The sequence below is a fragment of the Poecilia latipinna genome, unplaced genomic scaffold, assembly GCF_001443285.1.
Source record: "Poecilia latipinna isolate Pla-1442-1.1 unplaced genomic scaffold, P_latipinna-1.0 Scaffold601, whole genome shotgun sequence".
Classification (NCBI taxonomy): domain Eukaryota; kingdom Metazoa; phylum Chordata; class Actinopteri; order Cyprinodontiformes; family Poeciliidae; genus Poecilia; species Poecilia latipinna.
This window is the reverse complement of record NW_015113217.1, coordinates 94,582-113,669: the sequence shown is the minus strand read 5'-3', so window position 1 is coordinate 113,669 and position 19,088 is coordinate 94,582. Positions and strand designations below refer to the sequence as shown.

The following is a 19,088-nucleotide window of genomic DNA, read 5'->3' as shown; positions in this document are numbered from 1 at the left end:
TTCTGACATCAAGTCAACTCGGTTCACCAGATTCCTACCCGTCATCTTGTATCCGCTGGCAGCGAGCTGTCCAGCCATGTACTCCCCATCTGAGTTGTTATGACTGCATCCCCACGTTTTCATCCAGATCTTTTGGGTGCCAGGGATCAAACTAAAAACAGATGATTAAATATGTATTTTACAGCATGTCAAAATGATAAATCTGTATAGCAGCCCTGCATCATTGACTCCCTTAGTCACGTACAGATACTTTATAAATAATCTGAACATCAAGAAAAGGCTCAGTACTTTTTGTCACTCATTTCAGAAAGTAACACTCATTGTACAGATCTGTTCTACATTGAGTGAAATAATTCAAGGCTTTATTTCTTGTAATTTTGATTCATTTAATTTCTCAAACACAAAAAAAGTTAGGTTTTTTTCCACATTTTATTTCAGTGGAATAAAAAAAAAGATCAACCAAAGAATCCTGCTTTGAGCATCAAAGATGAGATGTTAGATAAGTGTGGTGCAAAGAAACATTTTAATTTGAAACAGGGTCCGTCATACCATTAATTTAATAAAGTAAACTATCAAACAGGTGGAAGCTCTTATTCTCCTACTTTTAAAGAAGAAAACTAGGCTCTGACAATGCCGGTAAACTCTTAAATATCCTGGCAAAAGCTGCCAGGACATTGAAAAGAGCATGCAGGGTTCTTGAAAAGGTTAATGTGACAGAGAAGCAGTACTACTTTGTCAGTGGTCATGATGATATGACTGCACCCATTTGTCTTGTAAAGTGTGCTGACAAAGGCGTTTGTCGGTGCTATATAAATAAACTGAATTGGTCAACACTTGCTTCTAACAGCCAAGAATGGGTTAACCTTTTACACTGGACTTCCAAAAGCACGTTCTTTCATTGCTGTGGCTGAATGTTATCCTATTTACCAATAGATTTGGTTTATAAAAAAAAATGTATTACCTGTCTACTCGAAGCTCTTCGTTGCTCAAAAGCTCCTTCTTCTTTCTTGTCCTTGGCAGAATACTCTTTCTTGCAGACTGTCTGTCATGAGGAGTGGGGTCATTAAAAGACACCATATCCTCAATGTCTTCAATCAGAGAGTCGCAGGCGGATGGCATGGTGATCTGTAAAGCACAGCACAGTTTTAAAGACTTGTGGATACTTAAAATGCGAATTTAAGAATCCACGTTTTTATTGAACTTGACCCTAACCTTCAAACTTGAAAATTTCTCTCAAACGCTAAGAGGTCACAACAAGTTGTCTTTGGATTCTGTTAAAAGCATTATGAGGCACTCTGACTTGGCATTTCTTAAAAATTCTGCAGTAATATTATGAAGTTTACACTTATGAGTGGAGAGAAAATAAATCCTGGAAATGAGAAAAATGCATATGCAGGTTTGGCATTATGAGGTACTTTGACATAGTATTTCTCCTAATCATAAAGTAAAATTAATAAATATTCTATTCATAGTACAGTTGACACTAACAGAATTCAAAGAGAGTGTGTTGTCACCACTTTGGAGTTGGGATAAATATTTTTGTGAAAATGTCACAAAAGCATCTTCTGTATTGCCATTATGAGGTACATTGACTATCTCCAAATATCTAGAGTAAAATTATTAAATATGTATCCTGGATATAGTAAAAGTGGCCTCTTAATCTATAGAGTTGGTTGTCTCCCAATAATATAGTTAAGAAATAATTTACTGAAAACAACAACAAAAAATGCATGCTCTCTATTGCCACTGCGAAGTACTATGAAAATATCTAAAATAATTTAGAAGACAAATATGTATTCTGAACTATTACTTTATATATTAAAATAGTAGGCTGCGTCATTAATATACTTTTTTCTGCTTTTTTTTTTTTGCAAGGGAATCTTATCGCTTTATTACCGTAATGCACCATGTATGTGCGACGCTAATCTTTAAGAGAAAACTCTTAAAGATTAGCAGTACAATAATGACCACCACGAAACCACTTACATAATTTTACGTCTTGTAGGTTTTCTTACAGGTTTTGACCCTTGAATTTAATGTGATGACTTTTTTTTAAGGTAAAAAGAGATTTTTCTCAAATCTAGTATGACTGATTCAATAAACACCATCTGTGTTGACCGTCAATTAACGCGTTTGAAGAGCGGATTGCAACCCTCCTAGTAGTGCTTCATGTGCATCATGTAACACAAACTTGCATGTGTATGCAATTTGTACCCTAAGGCTTTTAAAAAGATTTGAATTTAAAAATAGCATTTAAAGCATTCGTGAGGAACATAAACCTCAAGACGTTATGAATTTAATGTAAATGTAGAGCTAATCGCATATAATTCACAGATTCTAATGAAACATTAAATGTAGAGTTACATTCCCATGAAGGCGTTAAACATTCTGTAAATATACAGAAAGCTAAGTTATATTACCTTTCCAAGCTGCAGTTTAACTTCCGCGCTTGGTTTTGGTCATGTTAACACACACATGCACTAATTAGCAGAGCAACCTGCGCTTGGACACACGCAAATTACAAACAGCTTTGTTAAAAATGACGAAGCAGCGTAACCGTTGATACTTTCTGCTGGTAAACATTAGCTAGCCGTTAGCTCTGCTAGCATCACCACGCTAACAACTACCCACGTGCCTCATTTTTTGTACAAACCCACAACTAACATCACTATGAAGGTACCTCACCTGGATTGCAATATCGTTTGTAGGTCAGGTAAGCTAAAGTCCTAAGGAAAAACGTTGCTTATCGTGAAAAAGTTAGGATTATTTACACAACAAAAACAGATATTACAAATACAGAACAGCCATACTTGTAGGCGGATAGCAAGCAACGAGGGACAAATGTGACGAGAGCTAATTTTATATACGTAAAGGGAAATTACTACCGATACTTTTAAGCCATTCTGGCTGGAACGACAGCAAAATGTGATTTAAGTCTAAATCAGTGTAGAAACAAAAAAAAAGCCCCCTTTCACAAAGGGGTTGGAAAGCGGTGTAATACAATTCATGTGTAATTATTCAATTTTATTTTACATACAGTCTGCCTACACGATACTAATTGCAAATATGATCATAAGCATAACTAAAAAGTATACACGATTCAACATTTCATGTGTTATGGAAAACATAATGGGCACACTGGAAGATGTGATGCTTACAAGAAAGTGCATATGGGATGCTAGGCATGTGCACTTTCTTGCAATGGAAATATTTTACAGTTTTTCCTTTATTTTTTAGTGGACCAGATGGAGGCACTGTTGCTATAGTGCAGGGGTGGCCAAGTCCAGTCCTCGAGAGCCACCATCCTGCAAGTTTCAGATGCATCCCTGCTTCAACACACCTGAATCAAATGACTGGCTCGTTATCAGGCCTCTGTAGAGCTGATCCCGGTCTGTTGGAGTAAGGATACTTCTAAAACTTGCAGGATGGTGGCTCTTGAGGACTGGACTTGGCCACCCCTGCATAGTGTCATTAGCACATTAGCCATTATCACACACAACAGAAGTTCATAAAACGGTCAGAATAAGTACCTCTGGAGTAAAAACTAAGTTCTCAGTACCACCATATTGTGAAGGTATTTAAAAAGCAGAAGTACAACACAGCATACTTTGACAGTTCATTGTCATAAAAAAAATGCAATTATTCCCACTGTTTGGAAATTGGTCAGAAATGCAGAGCTATGTTTCACTTGACTTTAAATAAAAATGTTTTTTTTTGTTTTGTTTTTACTTGCCAGACTGAAAACCAACGTGAAATTCCCCATAAAGTCAAAATTCAATTGAGGAAAAATCCGAGATTTCCTACAAACCCAAATCTGCTGCTGGTACAGTGCTTCAATCTACAAAATGCAGAAATATACCATAGTTTATGTCACCAATAGCAGTTATCCTGCTCCCTGAACACATGCATTGGCAAAGTCTGCTGGCTTTCAAACTTGACATTGAGCAACATTAGGGAGTGTTGCCATCCCCAGGTAAATTACATTTCATAAGGAAGATTCTCAGAATTGTCTACACTGCAAGTTTTTGAGCACGTTCTGATGATGCATGCTGGCATAGCCAAGCATATCCTGGCATGCTTGCTTGTCTTATCCCTAGAAAGTATCTTGTATAACAGTTTTACAACCACTAGCATAGATCCAATTTTTTGGTATAATTATATCAAGTATATTTGTCACAGATTCACTCTAATAGAATGCATTTTTCTGACATTTGGACAAAATTTACATCAACTCACTTGTGAGACAACATATCTGTGTACGCATATTTGAAAATCTTTAAATGGATCAACGTAATCCCTGTGTCTCCTCCTTTTGTGACCATTGGTGGGACATGCAACTTATTCTTGAAATAGATTTCTTCACAAATATCCACACATTAATAAGAAAACATAATTTGCTTATATTGCTTTATTTTTTTTCTCCATTGCAAATGTCCAGAATACAAAAAAAAAAAACAAAACATCAAATTACCCTCACTCCCAACCCACCCACAAACATTTCAGAATTCCTCACTTTTGAGGAACAATTCAGAAATTATTCAGAACTCAATGACGCACATCAAAAACATCCAATTAGTTTACTTAACATTCAACAGCACTGCCACCCATGCATTCAAACTGAAAAATACCTGCAAATTATTCTTTTCTTTCTGGTTAGTGAAACCAAGCAATGATACCATCAATGTTACAGTTGGGGTTTTTTTCCTATCCACATAATCTTTGAACAATATTTATGGTAAATATGTATTTGGTAACAGCTTAATAGCCAGAGATGGATTCGGTCTGGACTTTAGTTCTTATAATAATCCAAATTAGGTTTTGCAAGATCTAAATCACGCAATAAAATCACACAAAGGAAAAATGACGAGCTGCGATTTTAAGTCACCCATTATAGTACAAAACACTATCCTTTAGTGGTGCTTTTAAAATCGTTAACATTTCTTAGCAAATCTATTCAAAAGTACAGCATCTTCCAAACAACATGTTTTACACAACATAAAAATTGTTGGTTGAAATGGATGCAGAATTAGATTATCTACATGAACTGCGGTGTGGGGCATAGAGGTTTAAGAATTAAACTGAAACATAAAAGTGAATACATAAAACAATACATTTATACAAATATGCTACCTGGGAAATTAAATAAACTATATTGTCAATTCAGCTGATTTATTTGATGTTCCAGCCAATTATGAAGCTGGATTTTCTTGACATGTTGTAAGATTTCATGTTAATCTTAGAATCAATCAATTTTGGCACTCTGCAATAAAGTGAAAAATGCATTTTTAGTCATTTCCCTGGTATTTGGAAATTTGAAACCTGATCAAAGAGTTCCTATCTTCCATTTTAAAATTCCATCATTTTCAAGACTTAAATTTCTAGATGTTTGTATTTTTTATTAATATATTCTTGGGGATTCGAGTACAAGAAATATATGACTGTTGGTTTTTATGTGCAGCTTTAGCAAATCAAAATACAACATTACTTAAGTTGGCTTTCAATTCAACAATGCCGTAGATGGCATTTCACTCCTTTTCAGATTTGGAAACATCAGGTTTCCATTTTTTTTTTAACCCCCTCCAACACTTAGGAACCCTGTGATCGTACTTGTTCATCAGCGCAGATAAACATTATGCTAAGAGAAAATTATATTGACTTGGGTCTGTAAAAACTGCTTTTGGGGGTGTATAAGATTTTCTACTTTCACATCAAACAAAAAACTAATATAGGCTAAATAACTTATAGAAATGATCTACCAGTAAAGTCCAATAAATCTCATATTTGCCAATCAAATGTGCACCCTGTGAATGAAATTTAAAACATGACGTTATTAAACTGGTATAAGAGCATTGGTATTTTGAGTCTAACATTTCAGGTTGTAAAATTCAACCCACTGCTAAATTATATAACTTCTATCACAAAAGGGGAATTCAAATATTTTCACACATTATGGCGTTGACCTCTATGCTCTACTACGACAGTCTAACATTGAGTGAGAGGTAGCCTACAGTACCTTGTGCATTGACAAAAATATAGAAAACTGTACATGAATTTACACACAGCTGGCTTAATCTGACAACTCATTCACACTGTACACACAATTATACATTAGTCAAGTTGGGGCGATGGGGGTGGGGAGAGTCAACACTAGCAGCAGGAGGATCATCAGTGATCAATAAAAGCCAGGGGGGGGGTCAACATGTAAGCAGCTTCTATATTAAACAAGGTTTTATTCCGAACCATGGTTTAAGAATTTAGCAGAATTTGTCATAAATATTAAACGCTTGTTTGTCTAGGGAAACCCATCACATACTGCAGTTTCATTCAGTTTTTTTTTTTGTTCCATGGCGGATTATTAAGTCATTTGGTGAAGTATTAAAATATTTAAAAGTACAAAATTCTTGAGCTTCCAAAATAAAAGTAAAAGAAGAAAAAAAAACAAAACAAAAAAAAAACAAAACAGTACATTGCGCTGGACTTGATTCAAACTCAATGTTTTTCAACACAGTATAATTGTAGGCGACAGGGCAGCAGCAGGGCTGAAGCAGTTTGAATCAGCAATTTAGAAAGTATCAAAAAAGTATGAACTGCAGATGATTTTTAAGTTTATACCCTTGGGTACATTAGGTGCTTCTTTAGCTAAACCCCTAATTTCAAGAGGGTTATGGCCTTTTTTGTGTGTTTCTTTTGGGGGTTCTGCAACTTCAAAAAGACAAGACTTTCGTCCTGCATACATCATTGCACAGTTATAATTTCACTTTATCATGACACGACCAACTCCAGTTAATCTGTGTTCATTCAGGAGCACCTATTACTCACTTGTGCACCAACACAGTCGGACATGCAGCTCGAAATTGGAGAATGGTGCTCAAACATACACAGGCGAGTCTTAAACCTCCTCCTGACCCTAGCCTTTTATAATTTTTAACATCTAAAACGTTCTACATTTGCACACCATGGTGCCACAATTATAAAGAAACAATATAAGCCTTCAATCACATCATTGGTGTAATAGAATGAAATCTATTGTTAAAAACTCTTTAGACTTTCCCCCCTCACAGCACTTGGCATTAACACACAGGGAAGAGGGGAGAGGGTTCATCAAATATAAAAATAAACCTAAAACTATTCACAGAAACAAAAACCGTATGGTTCCCCTTTCCCGCATATGGACTTGTGTGATCACACCGCCAAGAAAAACTCAACCGAGTCAATCAGGAGACGGGTAATAATGCCAAGATTTGTGGAGTGTTTTCCTTCAAATTGTTTCTCTGTACAACGACAAACACTGCATCATACGGCGAGCCGATTCCCTTTACCTACATGTTTCTATCACCTGTGTAAAAACATCTGCGAGGGAAAAAATAAAAAATGAATAAGAAATACACCATCAAAGCCCTCTGTGTTTCATCTCCATCTTCTTTTAGCTGATGCTAGCTACACAGGAGATCATCCAGACCAAGTGAGGGCATTTTATCAAAGTCACAGGCATCAAACAAGTCACTGATCCCCTGGTCGTCTTCCAAACCTAACAGGTAGTCATCTTCCAAGATGGGAGGCACAAGGTTTAAGAAGGGACCCTGGGATGAGGGGACCTGGTCTTCTGTCTGCTGGAGGAGACTGGTGTACGGGGATGAGATGGGGGAAAGCGTCGTCACGGAGACGGCGGAAGAAGATGCGGGTGGAGACAGGAAAGTGCTCGGGGAGGTGGTTGTGCAGTTGGAATCTGAAAAATAGTGTCAACGTTAGGAAAACGTGACATTGCAGTACATATTTTTTAATATGTTACAATAACTTCCGATAAACGCACATTTTCGTCACCACTCTTTCAAACTGAAGACCGTGAGGTTTCTGATTTTTGTTGCGAAAGTCGATAAGCGAAAACATATAAGGACAGAAAGAAAAGTTCTAGAGCACAACTCTACCGTTTGTCGCAACACACTTACAATGTTTAAATCTTTCATTTAAGTGAGTCATCAAAACCCAAAGCTATGCAATATATTATTTTTTAAAAAGTTTCAGAGTCAGTAAAGCCATGTTTACGCATAGAAAACCCGACTTTGCCTTGTACAGCCTAATCTTTTGTTTGTTGATTATTTCGAGCTTCCTTTTTGTCAGACGCTTCTTTTATTTCCTAAAATGGTTTGTCAATATTTAGAGCAGTTACAGTTTCTGTTTAAAACATGTATAAAGCTAAAGACAAATTTAATTTCCGAGGCTACTTAACATCCAATGAAGAAGCTAACACGCAAAAACTTTTAGCTGAGGTTTTCTCAAGATTAAAATATTGGACACCGATTTGATACCTACCATGCAACTGACACCATTCATGTTTCAGTTTTCTATTGTCTACCTTAAATGCAGCCGTTTTATATAAGTTTATTCTTTGTTAATAAATATAACAAAAAGCCACTTTGTAAGAGCTGCAACACAATGCATTTCCCTCTTATACGGCCTGTGCAAATATAAAACTGGAACTAATATGAATACAAATAAGCAACAACTGAGATAGTATTTTTGCTCTAAAAAGCTTCTGTGTGAACAACTGCTGTTAACATCCGTCACCAACCTTGAACAACTTTCAGGAAAGGAGAGTTGCCATTAATGTCGGTGTTGCCATTTTTTACAGGACTTCTCATGTCGTTCTCCTCATCTGGACACAAAAGCACTTCGATAGGACCCTTTGTGCTGCTGAGGTGGATGGACAGACTCTGGAGAGAGGAAACAAGAGTTCAAACATTACAAGCCTCATAACTGCATCTACAACACTTTTGTCAAACATCAAAGGCAACAACTTCTAAACCCAACATATGCAGACCATTTTTAGCTGAAGATCTTCAAAACAAACCCCAACAACATTGTGATATTGCTATAGAATCCAGCTGAAAGTTGCATAAAACATCTGCAAGATTTACGGACTAAGGAAAAAAAAAAATCTCTATTCAGTCTATGTAATTGCAAATCACAATGTCCACAACGTACAGCAGCACTTTAGAGTAGAATATAGTGTTAAGAAGCATTATCAAAAGCTAAGCCTCATCATTCGGCAAATGCATCTCATTCGTCGGACTAAGAAAGAGCGAGAACAAAGAAATCCAGCCTGTCGGTACTTGCACAAACCTCATCCGGGTCTGGCACTTCCAGCTTGGTATCCGTTGGCGCTTTGACGACAATTACAGTCTGGTCTCTCAGGCTCCCCAGCTGCTTGATGTCTTGGTATGTTATATAAGCATATGTGCAAACAGCGGGGTTAAGGAAAAAATAAAAATAAAAAAAAACACTGTAGCAATATGAGGCTGAAAAAAGACACACTATAAAACAACAAATTACTGTTCCAAAAAATTTCAGATATTAAATCAGATTAAGCTTTTGCAGTTTACAGTCATTTAGGATAAAAATTTTTTGTTTAATGCCAGAATGAAGAATCTTTTTTATTTTATTTATTTATTCCTTTTTCAAATTGAAAAGCTTCAGACAATTTGGGAAAACAAAAATTATGCTGATTAATTCACAAGAACTAATTGGGAGGCACAGACAGACAAAAAGCATGTCTGTGTGACATCAAGAAAAAAAAATAATAATAAAGAGATCAGATAAGAACTCAGGAAAAATAAAAATTAACCACAAATTTTGTTCATCCTTGAATAAAATGTATAAATGTCTGAATGTGCCACATTCATCTCTTTAAACAATGTCCAATTAAAAATATAGGAAAAATAGATTCCAGCGTGAACAGACACAGACCTTAATTATAAAACGTTGTGTTTTGTAGTCTGATGAAAAAACGTTTGACGAATGACTTTTGATACAAAGAGGGATATTTTTGTGAGTCTGAGAGCACAGCCCCAAAATGTGAAGCATGGAGGAAGCAACATAACTTTAGTATAATATTGGTTAATGTATAAAAAAGCAAGAAACGTTTAGCCTGTCAGTGAGTAAAAAAGTGTTTTTTATGCAGTGCATGCAAATAGAGTTTTAAAGTATGCAATCTTTTTTTTTCCCCCAAAAAGGATTTTTTTCCTTGAAAAAGAACATATTTTTGTGTTCTGTAAAAAATTATACCATTTAAGCTTTTTGAGCAAGAATTAAGATAAATATAATTAAACTCCTGACGAAGAAATCAGACATTTACTGACAACACATACCTGACGGACCATGATATTTTAAGAAATCGAAGGTAGCATAAAACACACTTTAGTGTTTTTCAAATCCACGCACACACACACACACACAAAAAGGATATTTCTGGTTGCCTGGCAATTCGCTCATTTGTTTTATATCAAGGCTGCATCTCTGGATGAGTTTTTCGAGCCTTTGCTCCTCTTCGCCCAGCGCAGAAACCTCAGCAGTGAGGCTTTGCCTTTGGCTCAGAGCCCCCTCTACCTCCAACAGACTGCAGCCCCTGAGAAAACGAGAGAGAGTTTAAATGAAGGCAGACGCATTGAGTGGCCAAAGTGATCATCCTCCTTCCACCGTTTGTCAAGTTACAACAAGCTTCAATGAATTTCATATCATAACCACTAAGTGGTGCATAAATATGAAGAGTAAAGAAAAGGGTGCATTAAACAATTTCTATAAACAAAAATCTTAAAAGTATAGGATGCATGCATTCAGCCCCTGTGGCACAGCTGTGATCCTTTTAGGTCATGACAGCTTTGTACATCACGCAGTAGTCTACACTTTCAGTCCTGCAACTTTAAAATGCATGCCTGCTCCACCACTTTTTAAATCAAATAGCTTAAGTACCTCCTAAGCAAGTTATCAGGAAATTTCTGGAGAGACCTACTAAAGGTCTGTGTATTCACATTTAGCTCTGGGTGCATTTTTAAGCTCTACGCTCTGCTGGAAGACGACCTTCTCACCAACTCTCCGGACTTTCTCAGCCTCTAACAAGTTAGTGTTCAGTTTTAGTCGTCTTTTCATTAGTTCTTAGCAGCTTCCTTGTTGCTTGTGGAGAAAAGCCTTTACCGTGAGGACGACATGTTCGGAGTGATGCAGTGCTTAGTTTTCCATTACACCCAACAGTTTTTATGTAGACTAAAATATTCAATTTTGTGTAGCGTGTTCTTACCAGAGTACGTCTTCAACACAGTTTGTGGAAAACATTTTATTCTCGCATATTTTAAATTTGTGAAGTGCATGAGTTACAATTTTCCTGTCATTAAATTCCACCGCCTGCATAAGAGACCTCTGCAGATCCCTCTTCACTGCATTCATGATTCACGCTCTCTTCCATTTTCACATGATTCAACCATGCTCTGTATGACGTTCAAAGCTTACAATGTCTAAAATTAACCTGCTTGTCTACTTTATCCCTGACTTGTCGCCTGTGTTCCTTGTGCTTTACGATCCAATTTGTTCATGAATGAAATTTCGGGAGGATTTTAGGTGGATTCGATTAACTCCTGAGATGTAAACCACGCTTTCCAGATTTTTACATGTAAAGAAATGGCTAAAAATAAAACAATTATAATTAAAGCAAGAATACCTTCCAAATGTGCTATGGTACTAGAGTACTTCATTGTCTTGCCGTTACTTTAGCACCAGCCCTCTGATTTAGGTGCAAATACCCATTTCATTCAGTTAAGGTTAAATTAATTAAAGATTAGTAGATAATGTAGGGGGTTTTCAGATGCAAAAACTAGGAGATGTCAAATTTTTTGCCAGGTTTCACCCGAGGCAACTTTCAGGTGAGGACGTTTGTTGACAAAATTCTCTGTTTGTGATGCAGTATTTTCTATTAAACAACCTAAGATGCAGGCAAAGTGCTTGTTGCGGTGCAAATGACGGAGCTAAATGCTCCGCGTCTCTACAGTCACTCGGCTGTCCGAAGTTCCCAGGATGGAGTTTTTAGGAAATTAGATGAGAAATTAACTGATCCTTTTTCAGGTATAGAAAAACAATCTGTTATTTAGACGTTCAGCATCTCTGAACAAAATTCAACACTGTTTTTTGGGTTCTTTTGTTAAAAAAAAAAAAAAAAAAATTCCAAATCTATATTTGTAGGACAGAGTGGGAGGGGGGGTAGACTTACATCCACTGAATGTTATTTTTGGACTTCTTCTTGATAAGATGGATACCTTCTAATACGTTGGTGATATCATACAGCCGCCTTTTCTGTACCTGAGAGAATAAAGGAGAAGCCAGTGAGAAATTATCATTTTAACGAGCTCTTAGACACAGCAGTACCTTTTCCATACAAATCAGTTTTATTTAATGAGTTAAACAAATCATTGAGCAAATTATAAATGACTAAAAAAAGTATTTAATTTTTCCTTCAGATAAAAAGAATGCCTACATAAAGACAAAAGCACACCTGATCTGCAAAAATACAGCAGACTTTAGACATCAAGTGTCTCTCAGAAACGCAAGCAGTGTATGAATCTCATTGGAAACCCCAAAGCATCATGGCGCCTCCCAGTCTCCCAAATCCCATTTGTAACTACTAAAATTTTAAGTGTTTTACAAACCACGTTTTGGTTTTAAGTTTCACCTACAACTTAAGAGTTTTATTCTGTAAAAATCAGGTTAGCAGGTAGAGAACAACGAATCGTGCATGTTTGACGTCAGTCAAATCCGACAGTCGCTTCATTTATGTGCTGATCAAGGAAAGAAAGTCATTACAACCTACCTCAACTTAATTCAGATAAAGCTTTCTGAAGGCGTTTTCTTAATGATTTAACTGGGACTACGTAGAAATGTGCTACAAGCAAAAATGATCAACGAGTCCCATCAAAACATGCTCATGCTAACCTTAATCTTAGTTTAAATAAACATTCTTTAACAGAGGAACATAAGAAAAACAAAAACTAAAAGTTCCTCCAGTAAAATAGCCCCACAACATGATGCTGCCACCACCATTCACAGTTGGGATGGCGTTACAAAGTTGGATCAATATCTCTGTACTTTACACAAATATTGGCTCAATTTCCCTGATTTAACAAACATCTTTAGCAACATTTCCAATCGGTTCAGCTAAAATGCACTCACCAAGTTTTCAAATTTGCACACCTAGTTTTCATATTTCAGGCTAAAGCATTGCAATGGATTAATATCAGTTTGGATTGCTTACACCTTACGCACAGTCTTAACTACTTCTACTGAAATGTGAATTCACCTGTAAGGTTTCAGCAGCAAGGTTGAGGTCCAAAACGCCATCAGAAGACTGAGCAAGGAGATCCACAAACTTCTTTGTAAGCAGGCCCAGCGAAGTGTCGTATCGCGTCTTCTCAGGTGGAGACTTGGGGGCTGAGGAGGGTGAAAGTTGAGGAAAGTCATTTAAATAGTACGTTTGTTGTTGAGGTCGCGTAAAAGTCAGCGGTGGTCAGTGGAGGCCACATTCCTCATGGTGGCAACGTTCTCCTAAATCAAAATGAAGAAAAAAAAAGTGTATGCAACGGTAGAAGGGACTTTTTTTTTTTCCCCTCTTTTGAGGATCTTGGGTTCACAATGAAGTAGGCAAAATATTTTTTTAAGTATGAGCTTTGACATAATTTTTCAGGCAAGTTGCACTGCGAGCCAGATGGGCAGGGAGAAGAATCACGTCGTAGAAAACAAGCTTGGACTGTTATCAGTTTCATCTACTTTTGCAAACAGTCTGTGCATTTAGGTACAAACTATGTAAAATCTCCAAGTTTACGCCCACATTATAACCAGAATGAAACGCGACAACGAAGTGGGCTCCGGGTTCAGTCGTGTCGTAAAGGGACAATTCACAGATGGCTTTTCCATTTGCCATTTGGACTAACCTGAATCAGCTCCAACTAAACTAGGTTATTTTATATTAAGTACAAATATTTTTTTTAAAGCACAGTGTGGTCTCTGGTCGGTTTGTTCTGTATGCAAAAACTCATCTTGTGATGTGGAAAGTAAACAAACATTTTTAACAAGAATTTAATGCAAAAATAAAAGCACTAAGAAATGAAAAACCTTTTATAATCTGTAGGTTATCTGAATGAATTCTGGACATTAAAATGTCGTCAACATGGAGTTTGTTTTTCTCCACAAATTCCCACCTGAAAACAACAAAAGCAAAAGTAATACTTTTATTTTTCCACGTTTCTGTGCTTTTCCCTGCAAAAACTGTTTTTTTGTTTTTTCCCCTGCATCAAAAAAAAAATAAATAAAAAATTCACTAGCAGCAGCAGGTTGTTGTTAAGTCAGAGTACAGACAACTTTTTCACCCATCAAAAGATTGGAAGTGGATTATCGGACCTGTTCCAAGGTTCTAAATCACATCTCAATTGGAAGACTCTGACCTTACTTCACAAATGAGACATCATGTTCCTTAAAACCTGCTACTTACTTCTGGGTGTTTTAAGTCGTGTCCCATTTGCTGCAGCTGCAGCTCCTCCTCCTCCTCCTCCTCCTCCTCCTCCCCTGCCTCTTGGTGTTTTGGCTGGTTCTGACTGGTACTGGTGATCCGAGTCGTCAAGCGCCAACCGCCTTTTTGCCTGGAAGGGAACAAGCGAGCGTCAACAGAAAGCGAGATCCTGTTAGGTACTTGGCAGGCGTTCGTTATCGGGGTGTATCGATAGTTTCTCCTACATAGGGTGCAACAGGTATTTTTGAATCCAAGCTAACTACATGTATGGGCTAAACGACAGCAAAACAAATGGAAGATTTCACTGAAACACCCCAGCTCAGCCAGTCAGAGGTTCTTTAGTGTCAGGGTCCAATGGAGTGACTGGTAGCCTGAGGTTGGCTCTTATTTTTCAGTCTTGGTGGAAAAACCTCAATCTGCTAACAAATGGCTCGAATGTGTCAAAACACAAGAGACATGAACTGTATATTTGCATATTACAAAAAACAAAAAGCAAAAAAAAAAAAAAAAAAAAAACTCAATACATTCTGATCCTATATCATATTTGCAGTTGGTCATCGCTTTTGTTTTACAAGTTATCAATTTGTGTCTCAAGAAGATTGCCAACCAAATCCTAAATTAAATTTCTAAAACTATGGATCAGCATTATTGTTTAGTCTTCTGTCCATTAAGAAAAAAATATACTAGATATGATTGAGATTAGTTTTGTTGCAACCCTATTTTTCCCCACAGAGGGTTTCATTACTTTCCAAAACATAACCACACAGTTGTGTACTGCATAGTGGTGCAGTTGTAGTATCAAAATAAAAACAATATATCTGCATATTTTTGTCGTCCAGCACTTAATGATAAAACTGTATCAGTTTAAAGGTGTACATTCTTCTCTGTCACTACACAACTAACCCTGCAGCAGGCATGCAGAAGCTACTGGTGTAAAAGTACAATATGGTTTCAAAATGTAAAAACTTTCAGCATTCTGTTTGTGCGGTTGAAGCTCCAGATTTATCCATCCGTCCTTCTCTATGGAAACGCTGTCCTTTTTCACACCTGTTGCTGCACACTCCAGGTCAGCTGGCTTAAAAAAATACTACTTTCTTAATCCTGGCTTACAATAAAATACTAAATTGGTGGTAAAGAAACATTATGTTTGCAATAAAAAAAAAGGACTATCCTGGGTTTACTATGGGAAGACACCAATTCCTACTTAATGAATTATAGTGGTTTTACACTTAAAGTGTGGGCTAGCCACAAGTAGCATGTATTTTAGGAGGCCAACTGCAACCTGACTACTTCAGTAGAGGCTGACTAAAATAATATCCAGTTGTTAAACGTTTATTGTACTGGGGAAAAAAATAAAATAAAATAAAATGTTTAGTATTTGCACAAAATATTGTACAAAATGCAGATTTACAAGAAAACTGATGTTATATTAAAAGTCTAACGAAACAAAGTGAAGAAATCTCCAAATTCTAAATGTAAGGTTTCAAATGTTATTGTGAGAAAAAGCACTCCTTTTCAGTTTCAAATAAAACAGTTATACGTTTCTGCTCAAGTAAAACCATAGTACTTCAGTCACACTAAAGCATGTCATGCAGGTTCACACTTAACTGAGGCAACTTAAAATTTTAAGGCCACAACACAGATACATACTTTCTACTTGTATTTGTGTCACCTCACATTTGTAAAGACACTTGAGTGCAATTTGAAGGCATGTATCTTTTCCCACAACTAGAAACAAGTGAAGGGTGAATAATATCCAAGTTAAATGTAAAAAGTCAAAAATGTGTACAAGTCTTCTCACTGGACCTTCTACAACTTAAAAAAGGATTTTACCTGTACAATGTTAGAAAAGCCTCTAACCCTAACCCTTGCAGGGCACCAACACATCCCTGCAATAACATCTGATTTAAATTAATTGTGAAACACTGGAATAAAAAAAAGCACTTCTTCAAAAGTGTGTTGCAAGTACCCACAATGCTGTAGTTTCAAAGCAACAATGTGCATTTCTCTTTAAACACCTCTGAGGGTGGCAGTATCTTGAGGAAGTGTCTAAATCTTTAAAAACTGGTCTCTGATTCTTAAATATATAATAAGACACAGGAATATGTCCTCTGACAGTTTTAAGTGTCAGCCATTTTATATCACCAAGCAGATCCCCTCACCCCTCAGTCTGGTCATGGCTACAGCCTGACACACTAACTGGTTCCCTTCATGAAAGATGAATAGCAATGAACAGCTCTACGCCCTGAATTCTGCATAAACTCAAGCGTGTGGTTTGTGCATGATCAATTTACAGGAAACGTGCAATGAGATTCAAAGCAGCAAACTTGGGTTTCACTTTACTTGGCATGAAACACCACCACAACGTCACTTTATTAACAAAGAGAAATGCGTATGCAAACATGTTCAAAATATAGGTCAAGGAGAACGAGTTATGTTCCTCTCTGGTCTAATAATCAATAATCCACCTAGCTTTGAAAGCTAATTCAGTTTGACGCCAGATTCAACTTGGCTTGCATCTTCAGAGACGACGAGAGATCTATCGAGTAGTTTCTAAACTGACGCCAGGCTGTAATCGTGAGGAAGTTTGTGCTTTTGAAAGCTTCGCTACTTGTATTCAATTAGGAAGCTTAAATATAAGCCCATTAAAAACCAGGCAGTCAAACAACCCCCCCATCAACCCCAAATAAAGACATCAACAGCAGCTACTAGGCCAGCGCTAACGCTACTCATCCCTTACCGATATTTCCATCTGGCTGCAAAGGTGAAGCGGACCCTAAAGCACCATGAAGTTCGCTAGCTCGCTGTTACACGGCACCTCTGCATTCCTAGAAAAGTTAAACTAACCTAAACTTGCCTTCTGCCTTCATAGAGTCAACAAAACTCCTAAGCAACCTCTTTGGGTTAGTTAGTTAGCTTCATAGCTGGGGTTGAGTCGTGGGAATGCCCTGGCTAAGCAGCTAACATTAGCTGCCCGAACAACAAGCTCGGCTAGCTTAGCAGGCTAACGTTTTATCACACCGGAGCCTGGAGAAATGTGTGAAAAATGTGCTGTGGAGGTTATTACCGGTGGTCTTCCCAGAGCGGGTCGCTGTCCGGTTCCGTTTGCAGCAGCTTGTTGCGGAGTTGTATAAATGCTGTTAACCTGAGGTTCGGATAAACACACACTTGATGTCTGTGTAACGTTACAAGGCGGTGGGGTGGTTATTATTTGAATATACGTGGTATTAGATTGACCAGGGTTTAAACGATCCGAGAGAGCTGTTAAAATTATATTATTATCCAGAGAGGAGCCCCCAACCCCTGCTAAAATCACTTTGTCCGGAGCCGAGGAGATCCCTCTTCTCATCTTGCGTATTCGGGGTAACCCCTTTCTTGTCTCTCAACTTTAAAGCCCGTACGGCTGCTAATCCGTCGCGGCAGAGACAAAAATAATCACACGGACGTGAAGATGAATGTCTGAATGATCGATTTTTAAAAAGTATTTTTCCTTAAGAACGTGCATTTAGGCAGATGCAACGGATTTAAAAGTAGCGCAACTCTCGTTCCTCCCGTCTAGAAATGGCTTCAGGAAACGGCCTGATGAATGAAGGGATACGGTTTACGCGCTCAAGAGCCCTCCCGCGAAACTCAGATTTCCCGGCAAAATTTCAAACGGAATTTGCATGCCGGATTCCATTGGTCCTGCGCACTCGAGTTTCCGCCCATATCGGTTCCGCTTTGACCAATGAGGAACGTACTTTGGGTTAGCCACGTGTTAATTGGCAGTTGTAAACAGGGGACGTTACTAGACACGCACTGCGTGTTTCAGGGATGGACGCTGGGTGGCGCGAGTGATCTATTAAGGCGAAAAGAGGAGGAAGCCAGTAACTATGGTAGTCTCACTAAACAGAAGCAAAACAAAATTGAGGCCATAAAAGGTTTAACTCCTTTCTTTCTTGCAGGTCGGCTGAATGTTTTGACTTGTGAAACAAATCCCAAAAGCGTTAAAGAATATATAAAAGCAACTCCAAAAGAATTCAGTTCAATGGAGCATTTAGTACTTGACTATTCAATGACAAAAATGATTCATTTAAGTATGCTCAGTTTCAAAAGGCTATTTTGTGTAAAACCTATAATTGTTGCAATAAATAAATATATATATATATATATATATATATATATATATATATATATATATATATATATATATATATATATATATATATATATATATACATATTTATCCAGGGGTGGGAGAGGCAAGGATAAACTTTGAGCTCCTGAAGAAGATTTACATTTATTTATTTATTAAATAGTACCAATGTTATCAAAGATAGTCTTTAAAAAACCCTGTATGAGTGAGTAAATTATTTTTGCAGTGTAGTATGTCAATTGTTGCAAACAGGTGGATAACAGTACACATCACTGCAATAGTAAAACAGCATAACCACAATTATTTTAAAATATGACTTCTTTAAAACCTTCAGTCTCCTACAGGGACAGAGCATATGTAAAATTTGAAGATCTTTGGGATTATCTGTCACATGCATAAAACCATACTTGTGGATAAGTCTGGACTTATTATGATGTAGCATAAACAACTGACTTCTATAAATTTGATCAAGTTTGTTCAAAATGAACATGCTAATTTCCTGTAAGACTGAACGATACCTTTTTTTCAACTGATAGGCATTAAATAAAAATAAGTTTAAAAAATATTTAAAAAGAATATATGGCTATATTAAAAATACGTTCACAAAGTAATCAGGTTTACTATTTTAAG

The 19,088-nt window shown here is 37.0% G+C and overlaps 2 protein-coding genes across 5 annotated transcripts in view; both read right to left on the bottom strand.

The window, feature by feature from the left end:
- Positions 1-2,856, bottom strand: part of cdkal1 (CDK5 regulatory subunit associated protein 1-like 1) — a 196,181-nt gene extending 193,325 nt beyond the window's left edge. Inside the window, exons 1-3 of one of the 3 annotated variants that reach the window (XM_015042782.1) lie at positions 2,681-2,856; positions 962-1,125; positions 39-151 (exon numbers count right to left, since the gene is read on the bottom strand). In XM_015042782.1, coding sequence (XP_014898268.1) covers positions 39-151; positions 962-1,119 — 271 coding nt within the window. In that variant the 5' untranslated portion in view covers positions 1,120-1,125; positions 2,681-2,856. Of the gene's footprint in view, positions 1-38; positions 152-961; positions 1,126-2,420; positions 2,527-2,680 lie in introns of those variants that run through there. The other 2 variants (XM_015042780.1, XM_015042781.1) reach the window with 2 other exon arrangements.
- A 2,351-nt stretch (positions 2,857-5,207) lies between these two features.
- LOC106953767 (transcription factor E2F3) lies at positions 5,208-17,938 on the bottom strand. Of its 2 annotated transcripts, none has more exons than XM_015042773.1 (8): positions 17,391-17,938; positions 14,306-14,453; positions 13,118-13,248; positions 12,035-12,123; positions 10,244-10,402; positions 9,121-9,235; positions 8,570-8,711; positions 5,208-7,726 (listed from the first exon to the last, which is right to left on the bottom strand). In XM_015042773.1, the coding sequence occupies exons 1-8, from the start codon at positions 17,670-17,672 to the stop codon at positions 7,434-7,436; spliced, it is 1,359 nt and encodes a 452-aa protein (XP_014898259.1). In that variant the 5' UTR covers positions 17,673-17,938; the 3' UTR covers positions 5,208-7,433. The 2 variants fall into 2 exon arrangements, with proteins under 2 accessions (XP_014898259.1, XP_014898261.1); XM_015042775.1 differs by lacking the exon at positions 17,391-17,938 and adding an exon at positions 17,064-17,279.
- Positions 17,939-19,088: the final 1,150 nt, after the last annotated feature.

Coding starts and splice junctions, on each gene's coding strand:
- LOC106953767 (XM_015042773.1), bottom strand. CDS start 17,672: ATGAGAAGAGGGATCTCCTCGGCTCCGGACAAAGTGATTTTAGCAGGG. Junction 14,454..17,390: donor CCGCTCTGGGAAGACCACCG/GTAATAACCTCC, acceptor GTTCCCTTCCAG/GCAAAAAGGCGGTTGGCGCT. Junction 10,403..12,034: donor AAAAATAACATTCAGTGGAT/GTAAGTCTACCC, acceptor TCGTTTTCTCAG/GGGCTGCAGTCTGTTGGAGG.